Source organism: Oryx dammah, unplaced genomic scaffold, assembly GCF_014754425.2.
Source record: "Oryx dammah isolate SB20612 unplaced genomic scaffold, SCBI_Odam_1.1 HiC_scaffold_2, whole genome shotgun sequence".
Lineage (NCBI taxonomy): Eukaryota > Metazoa > Chordata > Mammalia > Artiodactyla > Bovidae > Oryx > Oryx dammah.
The window spans coordinates 150,121,225-150,143,701 of record NW_024070186.1 but is presented as its reverse complement, the minus strand read 5'-3'; the positions used below and the strand labels follow the sequence as shown (position 1 = coordinate 150,143,701).

The 22,477-nt window shown below is 40.0% G+C and overlaps 1 protein-coding gene across 2 annotated transcripts in view; it reads left to right on the top strand.

Annotated features, from left to right (window-relative positions):
- GRIK1 (glutamate ionotropic receptor kainate type subunit 1) overlaps positions 1 to 22,477 on the top strand; it is a 171,822-nt gene that overhangs the window by 16,005 nt on the left and 133,340 nt on the right. For both annotated transcript variants that reach the window (XM_040227736.1, XM_040227728.1), the window contains exon 3: positions 1,728 to 1,909. In XM_040227736.1, the coding sequence (XP_040083670.1) occupies positions 1,728 to 1,909 (182 nt within the window). The remainder of the gene's footprint in view (positions 1 to 1,727; positions 1,910 to 22,477) is intronic.

Genomic DNA, 22,477 nt, shown 5'->3' with positions numbered 1-22,477 from the left:
TAACAGCCCGTGGGTGTAGCCTGGGGCTCCTCTGTCCATGGGATTCTCCAGGCAAAGAATACTTTGCCACTTCCCCCTCCAAGGTATCTTCCCAACCCAGGGATCAAACTGGCATCTCCTGTGTCTCCTGCATTGCAGGCAGATTCTTTACTTACTGAACCACTGAGCCACTGAGGAAGTAGGTGAGGTAATTGGGAGCCTTCAACCACATCAGTACCTGGGAGACTTCAATCACACTGACTTGAAGCAAGTTCCCAGGAAGTTAAAAAATGAAGAAGGATAATGAGCACTAAATTTTGATATGATTCTATAACTCCTTTCCTTGTGCTGGTTCATTTAACCCTGAAGAGTAACTTTCTCTCAAATTTACTGTACTTCAGAACCACACTTACCCAAGGTATGAGAGAACTCATAAGATTTTAGACACAAAAATGTAGCTTCTAGGGGGAAGGGTAAAAGTGAGAGTGTTAGTCGCTCAGTTGTGTCCGACTCTTTGTGACCCCATGGACTGTAGCCCACCAGGCTCCTCTGTCCATGGGATTTCCCAGGCAAGAATGCTGGAGTGGGTTGCCATTTCCTTCTCCAGGGGATCTTCCCAACCTGGGGAAAGAAACTGGGTCTCCTGCACTGCAGGCAGATTCTTACAAATAACTAAATAAACAAAACAAAAAAATAAAAGAAGTGCCTCAAGTCCAGAGGTAGCCAGCATGTATATGCTGTCTTGCGTGGTGCATACGACAATTTCTGTCTGAAGAGTGACAAAGCTTAACATTTCTTATTGATTACTTGAAGCTGACACATCCTGAAGGCACAGACTGTGTAATAAAAAAAAAATTCAGTTTTCCAGTGGGAGTCCTTGAGTAAGAGCGAACATCGTGCAGTGTAACAAACACCAGTTAACATTAGGGAAATAAGGCTCAGGCTTTATATAGCTGTTGTTCTTGCCTTAGTAAAACACTTCTGTTTGAAACAATGGTGCAGTTCACTAGATTTATTTTTGGGGTGAATTAAACATTCTTCCTCAAGTTAGTTGAGTTAGCTGTATACACTCCTATAACCACCAATGGTAGATTTTTTAAAGAATATGCTTCTGCTCTTATTATCATGACTTTTTAAATATTCAGTGTCTTTTCTTTTAATCAAGAAAGTATTTTCCCATTCAATATTCAATTATATTAGAAAGAAAAAACAAGCCATTTATAAATAGCTTATATGGCAGGAACTGAAAGATGATATAGAACAGCCCAACCAATTAACTGCAAAACAGTATGTTATATATAAATATTTGATGAAAGGGTTGCAGAGGTTTATAGTCCCAAGAAATTCTAGTATTTTACCGTTTGTTTGTTTGTTTTTAAGTAAGATGGTATATCCATTACCTCAAGAACCTTTGAAAACATCAAGCAAATTTTGTTTACAAAAGTTTTACATTTATTGACTTGATTTGCTAAAGATTTGTGGTGAAAGCTGGAGAGGACAATTGCATTCTAAAAAAAATTCAAAATCCTCTTGGGAAAATTGTGCTTCTGGCCACACATACCCACAAAAGGAAAATATAGTATGACCCACCATAGAAGCAAGAATGATAAATGAGCAGTCAATAATGCAACCTTTAGGTAGGTGGCCTCTTGATACATTGGGGGAATGATATGAGTTTGACTGTAAATGGCAATACACAAATACTCTGGACAGAACAGTCTGTTGCCTGATTGAATGTCATTTTCTAGGTCTCATTCGCCTGCAAGAGCTCATCAAAGCTCCCTCCAGATATAATATTAAAATCAAAATCCGCCAGCTGCCCTCTGGGAATAAAGATGCTAAGCCGTTACTCAAGGAAATGAAGAAAGGGAAGGAGTTCTACGTGATATTTGATTGTTCCCATGAAACAGCCGCTGAGATCCTTAAGCAGGTAAGAGGGGGAGGGAGGAAGAGAAAAGGAGAGGAATGTGTTCATTTCTCTTTCTCAAAAATGCCATCCGGTATCACTGAGTGCGGCATGGTAAAACTCCAGCAGTTCATTGAGGCTGAAGATCGCAGTTTTCAGAACCCTTTTAAAGAGCCACTGCGCTCAGGGTTCTTTGAAACCAGCTGTTGGTATGTAATTACAGATGTGTGGTCCTGTGTCCTTCTTGAGAGATTAGTAGATCTTGCCAGCAGACATTGAGATGAGTATCATTTCAAGGTGATACAGCATCTCTTTTATTTTATGTCTCAGAAATCCACCAGATTTTATTGATACAGTGCCTGACTTGTCCTAAATATGTCTTCCTCATGGCAACTCCTCTTCTGTGAAACATGCAAGATTTCAAGTGCGGTAAAAAAGGGAAACAGGGACAAGTCACAGAAAAGATGCTTCTCTCTCCTCATTTGTTCCATACCAGGAGCTGCCATGCCTTGATCTCCATGGATAATGTGGGTGAAAACACTTGATAAATTGTGAAACCTTATATAAATGAAAGATGAATGTAATGTTAAGAGTGATAACAACAGAGTAGTACTTTCTGGACACTTTGGGATGTATAGCATTGCCCAAGAAAGTTCAGAATTAAAAGAAAAAAAAAAAAGATTAAACCTAGACTGCTGCTGCTGCTGCTGCTGCTAAGTCGCTTCAGTCGTGTCCGACTCTGTGCGACCCCATAGACGGCAGCCCACCAGGCTCCCCCGTCCCTGGGATTCTCCAGGCAAGAACACTGGAGTGGGTTGCCATTTCCTTCTCCAGTGCATGAAAGTGAAAAGTGAAAGTGAAGTTGCTCAGTCGTGTCTGACTCTTCGAAACCCCATGGACTGCAGCCCACCAGGTTCCTCTGCCCATGGGACTTCCAGGCAAGAGTACTGGAGTGGGTTGCTATTGTCTTCTCTGAAACCTAGACTGCTGCTTCTGCTGCTAAGTCACTTCAGTCGTGTCCAACTCTGTGCGACCCCATAGACAGCAGCCCACCAGGCTCCCCCATCCCTGGGATTCTCCAGGCAAGAACACTGGATTGGGTTGCCATTTCCTTCCCCAATGCATGAAAGTGAAAAGTGAAAGTGAAGTAGTGGCTCTCAAATCAGAGTGATTTCACCCCTCAGGGACTTCTAGATGTCTGGAGACATTTCTGGTCGTCGTACAGGAGACAGTGGCAGTCCACTGACAGCTAGTAATTAGACGCCAAGGATGCTGCTAAACATCCCATAAGGCATAAAGTCCACACCCCTCCCCCATCCGCAACAGAGGACTATTTAGCCTAAAATGCCTTGAGAAACTGTAGCATAGACAAAGACAATGGGAAAAGCAAGCTGGGGGTTTAAAATAGAAGCATTCCACATACATTTGTTAATATAGATATTTGCTTTTCTCTTTCTGACTTACTACACTCTGTAAGATAGTCTCTAGGTCTACAGATGACCCAACTTTGTTCCTTTTTATGGCTGAGTAATAGTCCATTAAATATATGTACCACATCTTCTTTATCCATTCAATTTAAGATTGAATATAGCCCTGGCTATTGTAAACAGTGCTACAGTAAACATTGGGGTGCATGAGGGAGGGGATATATATATACATGTAGTTGATTCATGTTGTACAGCGGAAACTAACACCACATTGTAAAGCAACTCTACCTCAACAAATGCTAATAAAATAATAATAATAAAATAGAAGCATTAATAAGAGTCAGGGAATTGAATTGAAGGAAAGTAGGCAAAAGTAACCAGGTTATATTTACATGACCAGACAGGTGACTTTCTGATTTTCAAGTGGTCACTGTCGCCTAAGGCAATGTTTTTATCTAAAATGGCACGAGGTGTTATTGCACTCTGCAGGCTTCCCAAGTGGCTCAGAGGGCAAAGAATCTGCCTGCAATTCAGGAGACCCAGTTTCCATCCCTGGGTAGGGAAGATCCCCTGAAGAAGGAAATAGCTACCCACTCTAGATTCTTGCCTGGAGAATTCCATGGACAGATGAATCCATGGAGTCACAGAGAATCAGACACGACTGAGTAACTAACACATATTTACTTACTTACTAGTTTAAAAGATATTGGGTGAGCTGTGTGGTTGACTGGTAATGCACACTAATTTCACAAGTAGACCAACCCCTCCATGCAGATGCAGAGCTGTGGGTTTTTTAGTAACTTGGAAGAGATCTCTTGGCACAGTCGTCCTGCTTGACTCTCCAATCTTATATCTAAAACCTGAAGGGCATTTCTTGGAAGCCATTGAGTCACAGGATGCATTTAAAATTGCCACTGAAAACAATCATAGACATCATCAAAGTGAATCCTCTCACTTTATAGGAGGTAACATGACTTTCCATAGTGACCCAGCCAAGAACTAGAACTCAGCCTCCTTTATCCCACCTGGTGGTTTTTCCACTGTGGCACGCTTCTTCTCCAGTTAGGCAGACTAGCCGTTACTTACTTCTAAACTATAGTTCCATTAACACGTCTTTGGATATTATAAGTACCTTTCAGTAAAGAAAGCAAGCATATTGCAGTGATGTCAGCACTGAAAGGTGAATAAATATAATCAGCTGCCCTTTATCCCAAAGCTTCATTTGAGAATTTTAATGCAGTCATTAAAGTGTGTAATGGAGTGTAGACCAGAACTGAGAAAAACACCCAGATTTTATGCGGAGCCCTCAAAATGCAAAGAAGCATCCTATCCCAAGAGTCTTTTATAAGTGAAGCCAGGGACTTCTGTTACATTTAAGGGGATGATTTGCTGATGAGGCTTCTCTTGGTTAGAAATCTATTTGGCTTACATAACTGGTCATATCTCTCCCAAAGGGCAGGCTTGGAACAGGCAAGAGAAATGCCTGGTGGTCATGCAAGGGGCTGCCAGGTTCTTCTCTATTTTGCTAAATGTAGATATACAGTTCCTTTGATACAAGTGATTCTTTCCTTGTAGAATAGAGATTACATCATTCAAAGGAAAATTTTTTAATGAAAATAAAAACAGAAAATCATCCAAGATAAGCCCTCTCAAGGATTGTCTGGTAGGGGCAAAGAAAAATAGGATCAGTTCAGGTTTGCCCAAGCCATTGACCCAAACACATCTTTCTCCATCCTGTCTTATCATGTTTTATCTTGCATTTGCTTTCCCTACTCATCTGAATGGTACAACTGGCTGTGGAGCTGAGGGAAAGCAACTGAAGAGACTGTTCATCCCCTCTTTCTTCTAGACCAAAGATCTGAAAAGATTGGGAGGGGAGGGGAACCTTTTTAAAAGGTTCCAACATGAAACCCTTATCTTGCTGCGTGGGGTAGAAGTATTACCCATTTTTGAAATCAAAGCAAAGGACCCAGGTTGGTTGGATGGTCTTCATTTGGACCTCCAAGAGTCTGTTATGATTTGAAAAGTTATAAAAAAGGCCTTAGGACTTTCTATTCTGGGCAAAGTGGGGCACTCTGTGTGAATGGATACTCTACATGATTCAGTTGAACTTGCTCCATTAGCCCTGGGCAACTACATATAGAAGCTTTTTCTGAGACCTTTCCTGAAGGTCTATGGAGTATCTCTAGGGAGTTTGAGGATTCAGGAGTCTAGGGTCCTATTCCAGCCACCACTTAACCCATCTCTTTCTCCTGAGGGAAAGAAAGGAAGGAAAGAGACTCATCTCTTTCACAGAGATGCCAAAGATGGTATCTGACACCCTGGATGGCATCTCATGTCATCTCAGGTTGTTGTTAATGTTGTTTAGTCGCTAAGTCACATCCAACTCTTGGAGACTCTGTGGACTGCAGCATGCCAGGTTTCCCTGTCCTTCACTATCTCCCAAAGTTTGCTCAATTTCATGTCCATTGAGTCAGTAATGCTGTCCAACCATCTCCTCCTCTGCCGCACCCTTCTCTTCCTGCCTTCAATTTTTCCCAGCATCAGGGCCTTTTCCAATGAGTAGGCTCGCTACATCAGTTGGTCAAAGTATTGGAGATTCAGCTTCAGCATCAGTCCTTCCAGTGAATATTCAGGGTTGATTTCCTTTTAGGATTGACTGCTTTTTCCTGGTTTATCACAGTTTATCCTGAGGTAAATTTGGCATTCTCACTTCAGAGTTGACAACACTGAAGCTCAGATGGGTTATGTGCTTCAAACAAAGTCACTCTCTGAACTGCCGGACTGGGTCTGCAGACCACCTGATCTCAGAAACTGTGAGTCTACTTTACCATAAAGGGCCTGCATTTCAGAATGGAGAAGCCTTCCATTCTGAACTAGGCTTCCAGCAATGTCTGGGGAAAATACAACCACTTACTGCTCTTCTCCTTTAGATGAAATTAGCATTATTAGCTTTTACTTCTTTGGTGACTACAATTACTGCTGAGAAAATTTTCTCTGCCAGGTCAACTTGGCTTTCTTCTCATGCACATTTCTCATTATTTTTCTGTACTTCCCTACACCTTCATCATATTTTACCACTTTTTAATGATTCTTTAGAAAAGAGAAATCCAACGCACTTTAAGGAAGATATTTGACATTTATCTAAAAGTAAAAACTGAGAGAAAGTCTATAGTCATTCTTGGGCATGCTAATCACTTCAGCAAAGTAATTATTTCTATTCATATTGAACAAGTACTATATGATGAGAATCTGAAAAGTTATTTCCCAAAATTTTGTTAGAAATTCAAATGTCAAGACTTGATGAGGCTAGGGAGGAGCAGAGCTCTCATGTGAACAAACAGTCTTTGTGAATTTCTGCAGTCTGAGAGTGACCCCAACAAGCATCAACATACACATGGGACCATCAGGTCACTAGGGGTCTTCTTCGCCCCCTGTCCCCCCGCCACCTCCCAGCAGGCATCCTGCTGCTTTCAGAGGATGCTGCACACCGCTTAATCCACCTTTAATGTCAAAATCCCAGGTCACCAGCTCCTCCTGACTTCTATCTCCCCCAGGTCTCTTTCTCCTCCCCATGACTCTTCACTGTCCACCACATTTTCACCTCAGCTCATTCCCATGGAGTGTGATTCTACCAAGAGAGTAGCTGATGGCAGATGAATTTAAAGATGAGGCAGAGGGTAGGAGGACTCTGGGTAGGAAATTCCAAACATGTGTCTGGTGCCATGCTGGGTGACAAGCAACATTCTCCTTTCATAAACATTAGAGCCCTTGATAAAATTGGTACTATCTTTTTTTTTTTTTTTGCAAATGAAAATTGAAGTTCAAGGACAGTATTAATTTTATCAACCGAACATGCTCTTAATGCAAACTCCTGTGACCTATGTAATATAACACACCCTCCCCTCTCTAGCCTCTTTGTCTCCAATACCCTATTTCAGGGACACTCTGCCTGGAAATGTAACATGGCCTCTTTCCCATCAGTATGACTTTTGCACTTGCAATTGCCAATACCTTTTTCCAAAGTCAGCCTCACTTAACCCATTGTGATTAATCACTGGGAGATAAAGAAGAAAGAACTCATTTTTTAAAAAATATTTATTTATTTGGCTGCAACAGGTCTTAATTGTGACAGTCAGGATCTTTTGTTGCAGTGTGTGGATTCTCTAGTTGCAGTATGTGGGCTCAGTAGTTGCAATGTGCAGGCTGAGCTGCTACACAGCTTGTGGGATTTTAGTTCCCCCACCAGGGATCAAGCAAGGGGCTTTCCGGGTGGCTCAGTGGGTAAAGGATCTGCCTGCAGTGCAGGAGACGTGGAAGACATGGGTTTGATCCCTGGGTTGGGAAGATCTCCTGGAGGAAGAAATGGCAACCCAGTCCAGGTTTCTTGTCTGGAGAATCTGATGAACAAAGGAACCTGGTGGGCTACAGTCCATGGAGTCTCAAAGACTCGGACATGACTGAAACAACTTAGCACACCAGCAATCGAACTCACATTCCCTGCCTTGCAAGGCAGATCACCAAGGAAGTCCAAAAGAAGGAAATCGTTTCTCGTCCTTTGTGACCTTGCACTCTACTTAGTTGCTTTGTAACACTAATAAAAATTTATAATTAATGAAAGACATTGATCCATTTGTTATCCTTATCCCCTCCTATACTCTTCTATAAAAGAGGATATATGCCTTCTTTGTCTCATTCTCCCAAATCCCCAATATCAATTACGTTAACACACAATAAGGGCTCAATACATTTCTACTGAATGAATAAATAAAACACATGTTCCAAGAACTGTGCTTGAGGCTCTTCATAAACAATCTTTCTTCTACCCCACTCAGTCTGCTGAACTCTCAGCTCTATCGGCACAGTGGACAAGTCCTCTGTGCCTTAGTTTCCTCAAAAGAAAGGTTTCATTCAACCCCAAAGTCCTGTATTATTAACTGTGATACGTTTGAGCTAATAAAATGCATTTCACGACCTGAAAATAAACGTGCTTCTTTGGAGAGGAGCAGAGTTGTTTTCAAACCCTGTAATAGGATTGAGAAATCAAGTCCGTATTTCAAGCATAAGTAGCGGAAACTTAATGGTCCTCTGATGGGGAGGGAGGGGACGCAATGGTGCTCCATCCAGCTGGGATACTGCTCTAGGGCTGGACCGATTTTCTGAGCCAGAGAGTGGCCACTGGGTGAGTGAGAACATACTGTTTCTGACTCAGGAAACCTGCTCTCTTGTTTACATGAGCAAGTACATCAGAGGGGAGATGTTTTCCTCCCTTACAACACTCGTGGCAATAAGCATTAAGCTATAATTGAACCATTAGTCTCCATAAAACATTTTAGTACCAAAATATTTTGTAGAATTATATTGCATTTTCTCCCATCAACATTTGTGTGCTTTTGTTGCTTTTTTTTCTTTCCTTTTGTTTCAATTAACATACAAATGATGCCAGACAGAAAATGCATTTTTTTTTTTAATGCCCAGCTTCCCTCTGCTAGAAAGTGCAGTGGTAATGCTGATTAATCAAATAATTTTGTGCATTGATTTTTCTCCCTCATATAAGCTATGCCTAACAGCTGTGACTAAGGCAAGAGGAAGTAGTTCGATGGGTATAATTTCACGTTTTAGATGGGTTTCATTTCACGTTTTCACAGGACAGAAACACCATCAGTCTTCATGTCTTAGGACAGAAGACATCAAATTAAGCAGTATACACTGACATGATAAGAGGTTGCACACCTGTGCTTGGAACTTACATCCACTAAGTCATCCCCAAGTCCATTATTTCTAGTCATAGAATGCATAGAATAAGTCAAAGAGCATAGAAGCTACCTTTTACTCAACACTTATCATGTGCCAGGTACTGTGCAAAGCAGGTTAAATGAATCATTCATTTAATTTGTGTGAGAAAATTCTGCATACAAGAAACTGACAGAGCTCAGAGAGGTTTCATAACTTACCCAAAGTCACAGAACTAGCTAGTGGCTAGGCTGTGATTTGATACTTGTCTCAGGATTTAAAAGGAAAAGAAAGTATCCTATTCTACTGCTATTGTGTACATCAAGATGTCAAATGATTCTTCAAATAATGGCACCTGGAACAAAATTAAGCTTTCTATTTCTTGAATGCAGTTATTTCCCTTGATTCTCAGATATCCAATCATTTCTAGTTTACACAAGTTCGCAAGAAATGCTGTTTCTACTGAAGCCGGTAGTGAACATTGTAGGGACTCGGTAGAGCAATTTATTCTTTCATCCAGCACCTATTTGTCGAGCACTGATTGAAGGTGATAAAGACACAACAGCAAAGACAATAACAAAACCCCAAATGTTTGCCACTTTAAGGCAAAAAGAGAACTTGAAACTGAATGTCACAAGAGTTTAGCTATCCAATGCCAGTATACTGGTTGGAGATCATGAAGCTAATTTCTAACGTGGTAAGGGACTGTGACTAGAGTCTTGGACTGAAAGTCGTGAGTTGCAAATTCTTGTCTTCTCCTAATAGGAGAAAATACACACTACTTATTGGGTATATAAATGTGTGTGTCAGAATAGGCTATGTATTGACTAAAATGACATCTTTTTACTGTCTCAAAATATCCCATGTGACAGATGAGAAAAATGAGGTTACAGGGCTAGGGCTAGAATTTCAAACCAGGGTCTAAAGTGCCATTGATCTGAATTTCTTAGACCCTCTTAATGTTTTACTTTTAACAAGTCTGTTTATTCCTGTCAACCCAGTCAGCTCATCTGTAAAAAAGGATTGTTGGATTCTATTCTAATTGTGGCTAATCTTCCCTTCAGCTCTGAGCTTCCATGCATGTAAGTGAGCAAGAATCCTCTTACCAGTGTCTAGACATAAAGAACCTGCACATGGCCTTATACTTGGTTGACTTTCAAAGAAATGGGGAAATAATTAAGCAGTTCATTCTTTTTTAAGGTTTTTGAGAGTCCTTTAGTAGTCTTTGAGACCCTTAATTGATGATAAGTTCATTACTTGGATAAATTCTGACAATGTGATAGTGATGAATCTCAATTTATACTAACTAGATGATAATTTGTAGTATGTTATATAATTATTTGGCAGCACATTCCTATTCTAATTATGTTTCTCTCGGGCTGATATTAAAATCTATTTACAATTCCTGAGCACATAGTTAGTTTGGGTTGTAAGGAATAGTCATAGATATGAGTGTGTTATTAAATATACACAAGAATTAATTGAGCTTTATGAATAATCAATGATTTCCTGAAGGGGTTTGCAATTTGTTTATATTCTTAGTGTACAAGATGCCCTTTTGAGAATTCTCTAAAATCTTCAATGAGTAGATTTGGAAAAGGACTTAGATTTGTTTCAATCTGAATTGAGAGGTAATAAAAATCACATTTATGCCTCAGAAAATGCTCTAATGCTTAATTCCAGCTACATCCAAATTTGGCTGTAATAAGCAATAAGAGAAATTATCTTCACAACGGAACTGGGGGCAATTTAAAAGGAATCATATAAAGAGTCTGAAGACTGTATCAAAGCATGTCTTAAGCCCAAGTAGAATCAATGAACCTCAGCTCTATTTAAAATTTTAAGGATGTCTGTGTCCCTCAGCATGCCTTTCTCAGGGGAAAGGATCCATAGCTTCTATCAGATTCCATAAAGAGGCCTAAAGACTGAAGTAGGTTAGAAATCACTTCGTTATGTTAATTATACCTGTTTCTTCAACCATTCATAAATGCAAAGTGAAAGTGAAGTCACTCAGTCGTGTCTGACTCTTTGCAACCCCATGGACTATAGCCTACCAGGCTCCTCCATCCATGGAATTTTCCAAGCAAGAGTACTGGAGTGGGGTGCCATTTCCTTCTCCAGAGGATCTCCTGACCCAGGGATCAAACCCAGGTCTCCCGTGTTGCAGGCAGACAGTTTACCATCTGAGCCACAAGGAAACTGCAAGAATCATAAATGCAAGATGCAAAATCATAAATGCAAGATTCCACCAAAAAGATCGCTCCACCCAACTTTCCCCATGACTGTTAGTCAAGTTTTTTTGTCTTAAGAGTGATCCTGTAACATGTAAATGTCACCATTTATTCAGCTAACACATATTGGATATTTTCAATGTGCTAAAGACTGTGCTGAGGTAAAGGGGGAGAATAAAATACTTGAGACTGACATATATACACTACTGATACTATGTATAAAATAGATACCTAATGAGAACATACTGTATAGCTCACTCTGCAGTAACCTGAATGCAAAAAAAATCCAAAAAAGAGGGGATGCATGTATACGTATGGCTGATTCACTTTGCTGTGTAATACAGACTCACAGGGAGAAGCAGAAGAGGATGGCAGAGGATGAGATGGTTGGATAGCATCACTGACTCAATGGACATGAACCTGAGCAAACTCTGGGGGATGGATAGTGGGAAGCCTGGCTTGCTGCAGCCCATGGGGTCACAAAGAGTCAGACACGACTTAGTGACTGAACAACAGAAACTGATACAACATTGTAAATAACTATACTCCAGTAAAAATTAATTTTAAAAAGGAGAGGATTATATCTCTGAAAAATAATATATATTATATATTGCATATTTATATATATATATATATCAGGTGTACACCTGAAATCAACACAACTTTGTGAATCAACTATACTTCAATTAATATGGGGAGGGAGGCGGGAGGGGGGTTCAGGAGTGAGAACTTAGGTATACCTGTGATGGATTCATGTTGATGTATGGCAAAACCAATACAGTGTTGCAAAGTTAAAAAAAATTTTTTTAATGAAAAAAATGAATTATAAAAAAAAAAAACTATGGAAAATTCCAGTGTACCGGATGAGGTTGTTTAGTAGAGGACTTAGTAACTTGCTATTTGCTGTATCTGTAAAATGGGAATGTCACAGCACATAACTTATGTTGTTTTGAGAACAGTTAAATGCAACAATGCCTTAAAGGCATTAAGCAGCTCACCACTGACACATGAAATATTCCACATGTTACAGATAATCATCATCAGTATTATTAGAGGTAGGGTATCTAGACAAAACTACAAGAGTATACAGTGCTTCCCAATCCTAATTCTAGCCCTGTCACCTCCCCCACCACAGCACAGTAGTGGTTCCCAAACCTTCCTTCAGCCTGAATGACTGTTTCGTGATCTCATGAAGATCCCATCTGATGTCATTCAATCTCCATGCCGAACTTAACACATTATATCTTCCTCCTCACCCTTCCTCCATCCAACCTGTTTCTCCTCTGGTCCCTGTCTTGGTAACTAGAAATACCATTCAATTACTCAAGCCAGAATCTTAGGAATCTCCTTGACTCTCCCTCACCTTTCCAATTTATTAGTTACTGAATGCTGAAGATTCTGCCTTCTAAATATGTTCCATATTCTACCTCCTTCTCTCCATCACTTTCATCATCTTCCTCCTGTACTAGAACAATTGATCCCTCGGTCATGAGTCCCCTCCCTCTCTTTTACTCCATCCAGCCTCCTTGTAGCCTCAGAAAATGTTCATTTTAGATAAAATATCTGATCTTATCCCTCTCATGTTTGAAATTCCAGAGTACTCTCTCCCACCCCCTTATTGACTCAAGCATAAAGGCCACATTGTTTAGAGTGCCATGGAAGTCCCCCACACCTTGTGTACATTACCATTACAACAAGTACACAAAAGATCAAACCAGTCAATACTAAAGGAAATCAACTCTGATTATTCATTGGAAGGACTGATGCTGAAGCTGAAGCTCCTATACTTTGGCTACCTGCTGAGAGGCGCTGACTCTTTGGAAAAGACCCTGATGCTGGGAAAGATTGAAGGCAGGAGAAGGGGGTGACAGAGGATGAGGTGTTTGGATGGCATCACTGACTCCATGGACATGAGTTTGAGCAAGCTCCTGGAGATGGTGAAGGATAGGGGAGGCTGGTGTGCTGTGGTTCATGGGTCACAAAGAGTCAGACATGACTTAGCAACCGAACAACAACACCAAAATAACTATTATTGTATGTATTACACGATTTTAACAATTTCACTACTATTCTTTTTACAAATTCCCCTTTCTTGATGAAGGCTGATTACATTAAAGAGATTAAAGTTCCTGAAAGATCACTAAAGGGATTTAAAATTAGGATCAAATTAATTCTAAAGTTCCTGAAAGATCACTAAAGGGATTTAAAATTAGGATCAAATTAATTCTAATATGTAAAGAGATATTGTAGTAGAAGAGCCATGTAGGTCTGAATTCCTGACAGTAGGAGGAAAAGTTAGTAAGACTCCTCATAGTACCTGCAACATCACCTATAGTACAGCCTTTTAGAGTGGAATGCAGCTCTTTGAACAAAGATCAGTGGGCAGCTTATCGAGCTTCCTTGGCTTGATGGATTCATTCCTTAAGATAAAGATCCTATCCTGTCCTTCTACCTTTGCTCTCACCAAGGACCATATGCTTTTATTTGGGTTCTAGAAGTCCAGAAAGACTTTGTACAAATCAGTGACTTTCTTCCCACATTGACCTCCTATTATAAATAAAGCATAAAGAGTTCAGGATTGAAATCACACTTGGGTTCAAATACTATAACCATGCTCTATCCTTCAAATCTGTAAACTGATGATAACACTTCCCTCCCAGTAGCAGATAAAGAACGTGTTATGGCAGTGGACATGTTGTAAAGTGAAATAGTGTGAAAATATTGGTTGTTCAGTCATGTCTGACTCTTTGCAACCCCTTGGACTGTAGCCCTCCAGGCTTCTCTATCTGTGGAATCCTCCAGGCAAGAATACTGAAGTGGGTAAGCCATTCCCATCTCCAGGAAATCTTCCTGATCCAGGGATCAAACCTGGGTCTCCTGCACTGGAGGCAGGTTTTTTACCGTCTGAATCACCAGGGAAGCACTATCAAATAGTAGGTTTGATCATTATTGTTACAGCTTTAAAATATGCTTGGTTGATATAAATGAGTGATTCTCAGCTCTGGCTATATGTAAGCATCACCTGGAGAGTATCAATATCACAGATATTAATGCCTAGAACATACCTTAGACCAAATAAATCAGAATACTTAGTGATGGGGTACAGGCATTGATGTTTTCTACAAAGTTCTTTGGAGAGTCTAGTGCACTGAAAAACACTGATATAAATAATTATTTTCTAAGTCTGATAGCTATTCAATAAATTTACAAAATAAAGTCATCCAAAAAGGCAGAGAAACAGGACCCAGATCGTAACTTTTGTATGCTACAAAGATATTACGAGAACAGGAAGATCATCATTTAATGATTTCATGACTATTTCTCCCTCGAAATGTGACCCTCAGGCAAATTTGAGGTATAATTTTTATTACCACCAGTAAGAAAAAAACTTATTGTGAAAAGATTGCAGTGTATGCAGCATATTCTCTGTTAACTTTCCAGCTTCTAGATTCATTCAGCTCTTTTTTTTTTAAAAAAAATGGAATATAATTGCTTTACAGTGTTGTTAATTTCTGCTATATAATGAAGTGAATCAGCTACATGTTCTTTGCTATTAAAACTTTTCTTCCACTCTGGTCTTACACATCAGATTTCCACCAACTTCCCCTGAATGTTGCAAAGAGTTTATCCTTTGCGTTCATGTAATCCTCTAAAAGCTTTACTCTCTCCTATTTGCCAGGTTGCCTGTTTCATTTTGGCAGGGGGAATCTTTTTTTTTTTTCCCCTGCTCCTGTTGTCAGCAGCGTGTACCCCTTAAATTGCATAATCTTTTCTTTCTGCACGTGGATGATGCCATGTGGTTCTTCTAGTAGGATTACCTTCTGAAGCTAAACTAAACCCCATGGTCTCCAATTCACTTGTTAATATCTATTAGTATCAGCTTCCTTTCTTCTTCTGACCATACCTCTGGAAAGAGAAGCTTATATAGTACTTAAGACTGAAAGACACTCCCAAATAGTACAGGTATTCCATTCAACAACACTTGGTGGAACATCTTTGACTTTTTTGGTTTTCACTTGGAGGCAGGGGGAAAGTGGCCTGGATTTATAGATTGCACGGCATGATCTCCCAATGGAAAGGAACCCTACAGTCTCTCTGTGGGTACCTTGTATCTGTGTACATGTGTGTGGTTAGTATATGAATGTGAGCAGAGACGCACAGAGAAATTTAGAAAGTTTTCAACTTCAAACAAGTCATTTTTCCTTTTAATACATGCTCTCGATATCAATACACCAAAATTGTGCAATCTCATAGGCCATAAAGATGAACAAATGAGGTGTGTTGGCTTCCTGTTGCTGTGTTAACAACCAATGATCACAAATGGAGTGGCTTAAAACAATGCAAATTTATTCTCCAACAGTTCTGGATGTCAGATGTCTAAAATCTAGGTGTTGACAGGGCTATATCCCTTCTGAAGGATTTGGGAAAAATCATTCCTTGCCTTTTCCACTTCTGCTGCTGCTGCTGCTGCTAAGTCACTTCAGTCGCGTCCGACTCTGTGTGACCCCAGTGGACGTTGCCTTCATTTCTGGGCTTGTGTTCCCACATCACATTGTCTTGTATTCCCTCTGTTTCCATCTTCCTGTCACTTCTCTGCCTTCTGAATATCAGCGTCCATCTTATAAGAACCCCTGTGACTACCCTGGGCCCATCTGAATAAACCAGAGTTGTCATTGTTGTTTAGTTGCTAAGTCCTGTCCTTTTCTTTGCAACCCCATGGACTGCAAAGTGCCAGGCTTTCATGTCCTTCTCTATCTCCCAGTGTTTGCTCAAACTCATGTCCATTGAGTCAGTGATGCCATCCAGCCATCTTATCCTCTGTCATCCCCTTCTCCTCCTGCCTTCAATCTTTCCCAGCATCAGGGTCTTTTCCAATGAGTTAGCTCTTCACATCAAGTGGCCAAAGTATTGGAGCTTCAGATGAAGGGATTGAACCCTGATCGCCTGCATTTCAGGCAGATTCTTTACCATCAGAGCCACAAGGGAAGCCCTAACCAGGAGTATCTCCCATAAATTAAGATCTTTAATCACATCCTCAAAGTTCCTTTTCATGTAAAGTAACATATTGACAGATTCTGGAAATTAGGATGTGGTCATGTTTAAAGGGCCATTATCCAGGCTACTCTTTAAGGAGATAGGTGGTTTTCTGTATATCAGGGTTTTCAGGGATCCAGTGCTATTTTTCTTACATTCCGCTGTTCCCTTTGTCAGTTAGTGTTGTATGAATGTTAGTCTCTCAGTCGTGTCTGACTCTTTGCAACCCCATGGACCACCAGGTTCCTCTGTCCATGGGATTTACCAGGCAAGAATACTAGAGTGGGTTGCCATTTCCTTATCCAGGCAATATTCCCAATTCAGGGATCAAACTTGGGCCTCTTGCACTGCAGGCAGATTCTTTACCATCTGAGCCACTAGGGAAGCATTAATATGAGTGTCTTTTCCTTTTTGTATCAGTAAAAACTGATCTAAGGCCCTACTTATACCTAGCTTGTTCTACTGATGACCAGTGTTAAAAATTGTGTTATCCAAGATGCATTCTGCTCAGAGGATAGTGTAATTGCAGCCAGAAGTACTACAGTTAGCAGGTGAGAAAGAGTTACACCCTAGAGATCAAGTCTTCCCAAAATTGCTTCTCTGAGGCTTGATATTATTCAACTGTTTCCTGAAGATTATTCCTATGCTGAAATAAACTTATTTCTATCTTGGTAAAACAATTATTTTAGCCACATCACATGTCACACATTTGGAAGCTGTTCATTTGAAATTATTGACTAGAAACCATGTCTGATGGTTTAGAATTTATCCTGATATTGAGAAGGTTATAAAAGGAGCAATACAGTTCAGATTAGTCAATATAAACTTCAAAGACACCTATTTTTCAATGAAAAGGTACAGTAATAAAAAGCCTTATAAATATTACAAGAATCCCTCAAAATTGCTTAGGAGTACTTCAGGTTCCATTGTGAGGTTCTGCTTCTATGGTAGCAGCATTATGCCAATTATTTGTGACATATGAATTGCTTTTAGCAATGGATGCTGAGAGTTTGTGAGTTTCTGTCTTCATATCTCTGCATTGCCTTCTGGAAAATAATTCAATTGAAATGTAACATCGGCATCTTAAGATAACAGAACACATTATGGAAAGACTTTTACCCAGAGACTTTCTAAGTGTGCTATAGACCAACTTTCTCACCAATCACAGGATTTAGACCCCCAAACTATCTTCACCTGGACTTGAATGAGGGCTGTCAAGACAAACTAAAATATGGCCTTTGTGATGCTCAGGCTGTATGTGATAACATTTACTCATCTAAATCCAAGAGGTAGTCTTTTCCAAGAACAATAGAGCTAGATCAAGAAGAATCAGTGTTATTGTGAACAAAACCATGAGGTTCTATTGTAAAAACTCTAGACAGCAGCTGGGCCAAGGTGGTGCCATCACAGTTATTGGACAAGAACTATTAAGAAAAGTTATGACCAACCTAGACAGCATATTCAAAAGCAGAGACATTACTTTGCCAATAAATGTCCATCTAGTCAAAGCTATGGTTTTTCCAGTAGTCATGTATGGATGTGAGAGTTGGACTATAAAGAAAGCTGAGTGCCGAAGAATTGATGCTTTTGAACTGTGGTGTTGGAGAAGACTCTTGAGAATCCCTTGGACTGCAAGGAGATCCAACCAGTCCAGCCTAAAGGAGATCAGTCCTGAATATTCATTGGAAGGACTGATGTTGAAGCTGAAACGCCTTTGGTTTCAATACTTTGGCCACCTGATGCAGAGAACTGACTCATTGGAAAAGACCATGATGCTGGGAAAGATTGAAGGCAGGAGGAGAAGGGGATGACAGAGGATGAGATGGATGGATGGCATCACTGACTCAATGGACATGGGTATCGGTGGACTCCGGGAGTTGGTGATGGACAGGGAGGCCTGGCGTGTTGCAGTCCATGGGGTCGCAAAGAGTCAGACACGAGTGAGCAACTGAACTGAACTGAACTGATATTTCAAAGTAGCTTAATAACAGAGGGGTCATTAGACTGTTCTTTCAAGAGTCAACTGGCAATGAGTTTTGTTCTGCCTCTTAATAATCCATTTTAACTACAAAAAAAAAAAAGAAAACTATAATTATTTTCTAACCACTGAAGCAATAGAATAGTCTTGTGGCATATCTAGAGAAGCCTGATGTAGAGAAAGCCTTCATTTAGGTGTCAGTCACCCTTCGCCTCACTGGTTTAAGGACTGTTATCTAGATAGAATGGAACGTCATAAGCATGCAGACTGGGTAAGATTTTTAGTATTTTTCTATTGTTCTCTGTATTAGCCAGGGTTCTCCAGGGAAACAAAACCAATAGGAAATGTACATGAAGAGATTAATGATGAGGAATTGGTTCATGTAACTATGGAGATGGAAGTGAAATGGAGTGAAAGTCACTCAGTCCTGTCCGACTCTTGTGACCCTGTTGCAGGAAAGGGGACCGATTCCGGAACCCAAAACTGGGCTCTTGTCTAACACTCAGAAATGAATTGTCTGAGGAGACACGTCCTGACAAAGCAAGAGATTTTATTGGGAGAGGACACCCTGGTGGAGAGCAGTAGGGTAAGGGAGCCCAGGAGAACAGCTCTGCCACATGGCTCGCAGTCTCCGGTTTTATGGTGATGGGATTAGTTTCCAGGTTGTCTTTAGTCAATCATTCTGACTCAGAGCCCTTCCTGGTGGTGCACGCCTTGCTCAGCCAAGATGGATGCCAGAGAGAAGGATTCTGGGAGGTGGTCGGACATGTGCTGTCTCCTTTTGATCTTTCCTGAACTCTTCTGGTTGGTGGTGGCTTATTAGTTCTGTGTTCCTTACAGGGACCTCTTGTCGTAAAACAACTCATGAAATGGCCACTATGGTGTCTGGCCAGGGTGGGCGGTTTCAGTCAGTGTGCCTCCCCTAAACAACCCCACAGACTATAGAGTCCAGGCCAGGATAGTGGAGTGGGTAGCCTTTCCTTTCTCTGGGGGATCTTCCCAACCCAGGAATTGAACCTAGATCTCCTTGATTGGGCCTAGGTCTCCTGCATTGCAGGTGGATTCTTTACCAATTGAGCCATGGAGACAGAGAAGGCTCACGATCTACCATCTATGGCTAGAGACCCAGGAAAGCTGTGGGGTGATTACAGTCTGAAACTGTAGGCCTGAAAACCAGAAGAGTTCAGTGGGGAAAATCTCAGCCCTAGGCCTGAAGAAAGCCAGTGTCCCAGCTCAAGCAGTCAGGTGCCTTTTTGTTCTAATCAAGCTCTCAGGGCATTTGATGATGCCTACCATACTGGGGAGAATCAGCTGCTTTCTCGAAAGCTTATTTATCTGGAAACACCCTCAAAGATACAGCCAGAAATAATGTTTAATCTCGGCACCCCTTGGCCTAATCAAGTTGACACATAACATGAACTGTTACCATCTATGAAAACCTTTGAGTTCTTATAACTGATTCTGTATGGACATAGAGTATGATTAATGATGAATGGTATTTTGTTGGAGGCCTTTTTTGTTATTCAGCCCACTTACATCAGATCGAAATAGTTCATCTTTCTTTATGGAAAAAGAAAATTATTAACCTTCTCTCAACCATGATTATTTATGTTATATCTTTATTATACAAAGAATCAAAGCAAGCCTAGAAAAATAACTTGAAACGAAGTCATAAATATTTTTTAAGAAAGGAGAGGAGTTGGCATCAAGGGGAAAATTAGATAAGAAAACCATAAATCTGAATGACATTAGCACATAGAATATATATCCATTTTCCTGATGAGTTGCCAATGGAGGACCCACAATTTTGACCCTGAAGTCCCTAATAATCAAAACACACTCATGACATATTCTGCAGTATTCATGAAACAGAAAATTGTATTTATTCAGGAAAAAATAAAAAATAAAACCTTAGTTTGCCTGGCACTGATAACCATGTTAGTTGCCTAACATGTTAGTCAGGGTGAGTGAGATCTCTGTCAGGATGCTTTCTCTCTCTTCCTTGACCAAACCCAGCACATGACCACACCCAAGCTCAAGAACCCCAAAAATATAATCCTATCATGTGCCTTTCAATTTGAAAAATTGGCAGTGGCTCTAATGAAGTCTACAATATGGGTCTTGCAAAATCGAGAAGACTAATAGGTACTCGATAAATCCCTACTATAGATATACAATGGTATTCAAAGAGCTAGATTTTTACCATCTACAAATCTACATCAATAATATGATCTCAAGGAGTTATTTAATAAAAATAATTCTGTTAGGAAACAACCATTATTAAAATATTGGTGGAAGTAATTAAGGGGAATGTGGCTTCAATATAAATAGTATTGACAGCCATGTTTATCACTTATTAGTGTGTATGATGCGATGTGCTTTGCACCATTAAAAATAATTTCAGTAGAGCCAAAAACAGTCCCTAGCAATACTGTCTTGATAAAGTATACACTGCCTAGGTCAGCACCTCCTGGTCAATTCAGCAAAGCACAGTAACAAAATTTAAAGTATTGTTTGTTAGGAAAAAGTCAGTTTTGCAAAGAGCCATTTAAAAATTGCCATATCATGATTACACTCTTTATTTAAAAAACTGACATTTATCTTAATGTGACATTTTCATAATCCCTTAATGACTTTTAGTTGAAATACCAATGTTGACACAGAAAGAAAATCATTATATGAATGCTATAAAATGCAATGTACACAACTATTAGACAACAGACCAGCCAGTCCTAATCACTCTACAAATCATTATAAGCACAATTGTTTTAAAAAACATCACCTTTGGTGAAACTGACTTTTTGTTGTTGTTAAGTCACTAAGTCATGTCTAACTCTGCAACCTCATGGACTACAGCACACCAGGTTTCCCTATCCTTCTCTATCTCCTGGAGTTTACTTAAATTTGTATCTACTGAGTCAGTGATGCTATATAACCATCTAATCTTCTGCCACCCTCTTCTACTTTTGCTTCAATCATTCCCAGCATCAGGGTCTTTTCCAATGAGTTGATATTAGTTTTATCTCAATCTAAAAGTTTCTCATTTACCCGTGTCTTGGAGAGTCCATGAAGTTGACAGCTCAGTGATCCATGACTATACTTGCTTCTTAATTGTCATTCTAAGAAGCACTGACCTAGGTTCTAGGTAGGAAGGTCAAGAATGGGGATTTTTGTGGAATATCAAATAAAAAGTGTATGTGGAAGGCCCAAGGTCAGGACCAACAAAAGCAGGTTCATTAGCTGTTTATTCACTGCATCTGCATAACTCTTTTCTAACATTAAATAAGAGACATTTTAGATGAGTATTTGCCTCCAGGAATTATGTTTGCTTTAAGAAAAAAAATCTGCACTCTCAATTGGTGATCAAATGCCTCCATAATAAAGTTAAAAAAGAAAAATCCACCCATATAAAAGACTGAAAATTCAGGTGCCTTGGTGTTTTTTTCAGTCCCAGAAATAATATTTTAAACCTCAGTGTCCAGGTCTGTATCTTGACATAAAACTTGCCAGTTCCCTTTCAAGAGATAATCTCAGCTGCAATTACACTAACAACAAAAATGAAAAATTGAATTCTGAGTGACCCCAGCAGGTTAGCTCTTTATTCTCCAATGATATAAGAGGTCACTAACAAGACTTCTCCATGCACGCTTTTAAATGTTATTGATGGCCCTAAAGCAATTCTACCCTTTTAAAAATCCTTTTGTGCACTGGTCTTGTTATCACCATAGGAGTGACTTGCATACTGTGGGCTTATGATTCATAGGGAGAGTTTCCTGTCATTTGTCTTACCTTCATGACATTACAATTTCACTAAATATTCCTCTTGTTTCCGTGTTAGCAGTGAAAGCACAGGAAGTGTCAGATCTGTGCTCCTGTATGTTATGTATGTGCTGTCTCCAAATGCTCCCTCCCCTTTGGTGTAAAATCATTCTAAGGCTGCAGATGTTAGGCACCTTCCAAAACCTCTGATAACTTGTATTGCTTTTCTGAAGACCTTTTCAATCCACCTCTTCATAAACTGAAGTTATGAAAGCCATTGTTCCATAATGCAAATGGACAAGTTTTCCACATAGCAGTGATTCCCAACCATTGCTGTGAAATGCAGAAACCCCACTCTCAGAAATTCTAATTCAAGAGGTCTCCAGGATGGAGTCTAAGAATATCTGATTTTAAAACTTCCGGAGGGGAT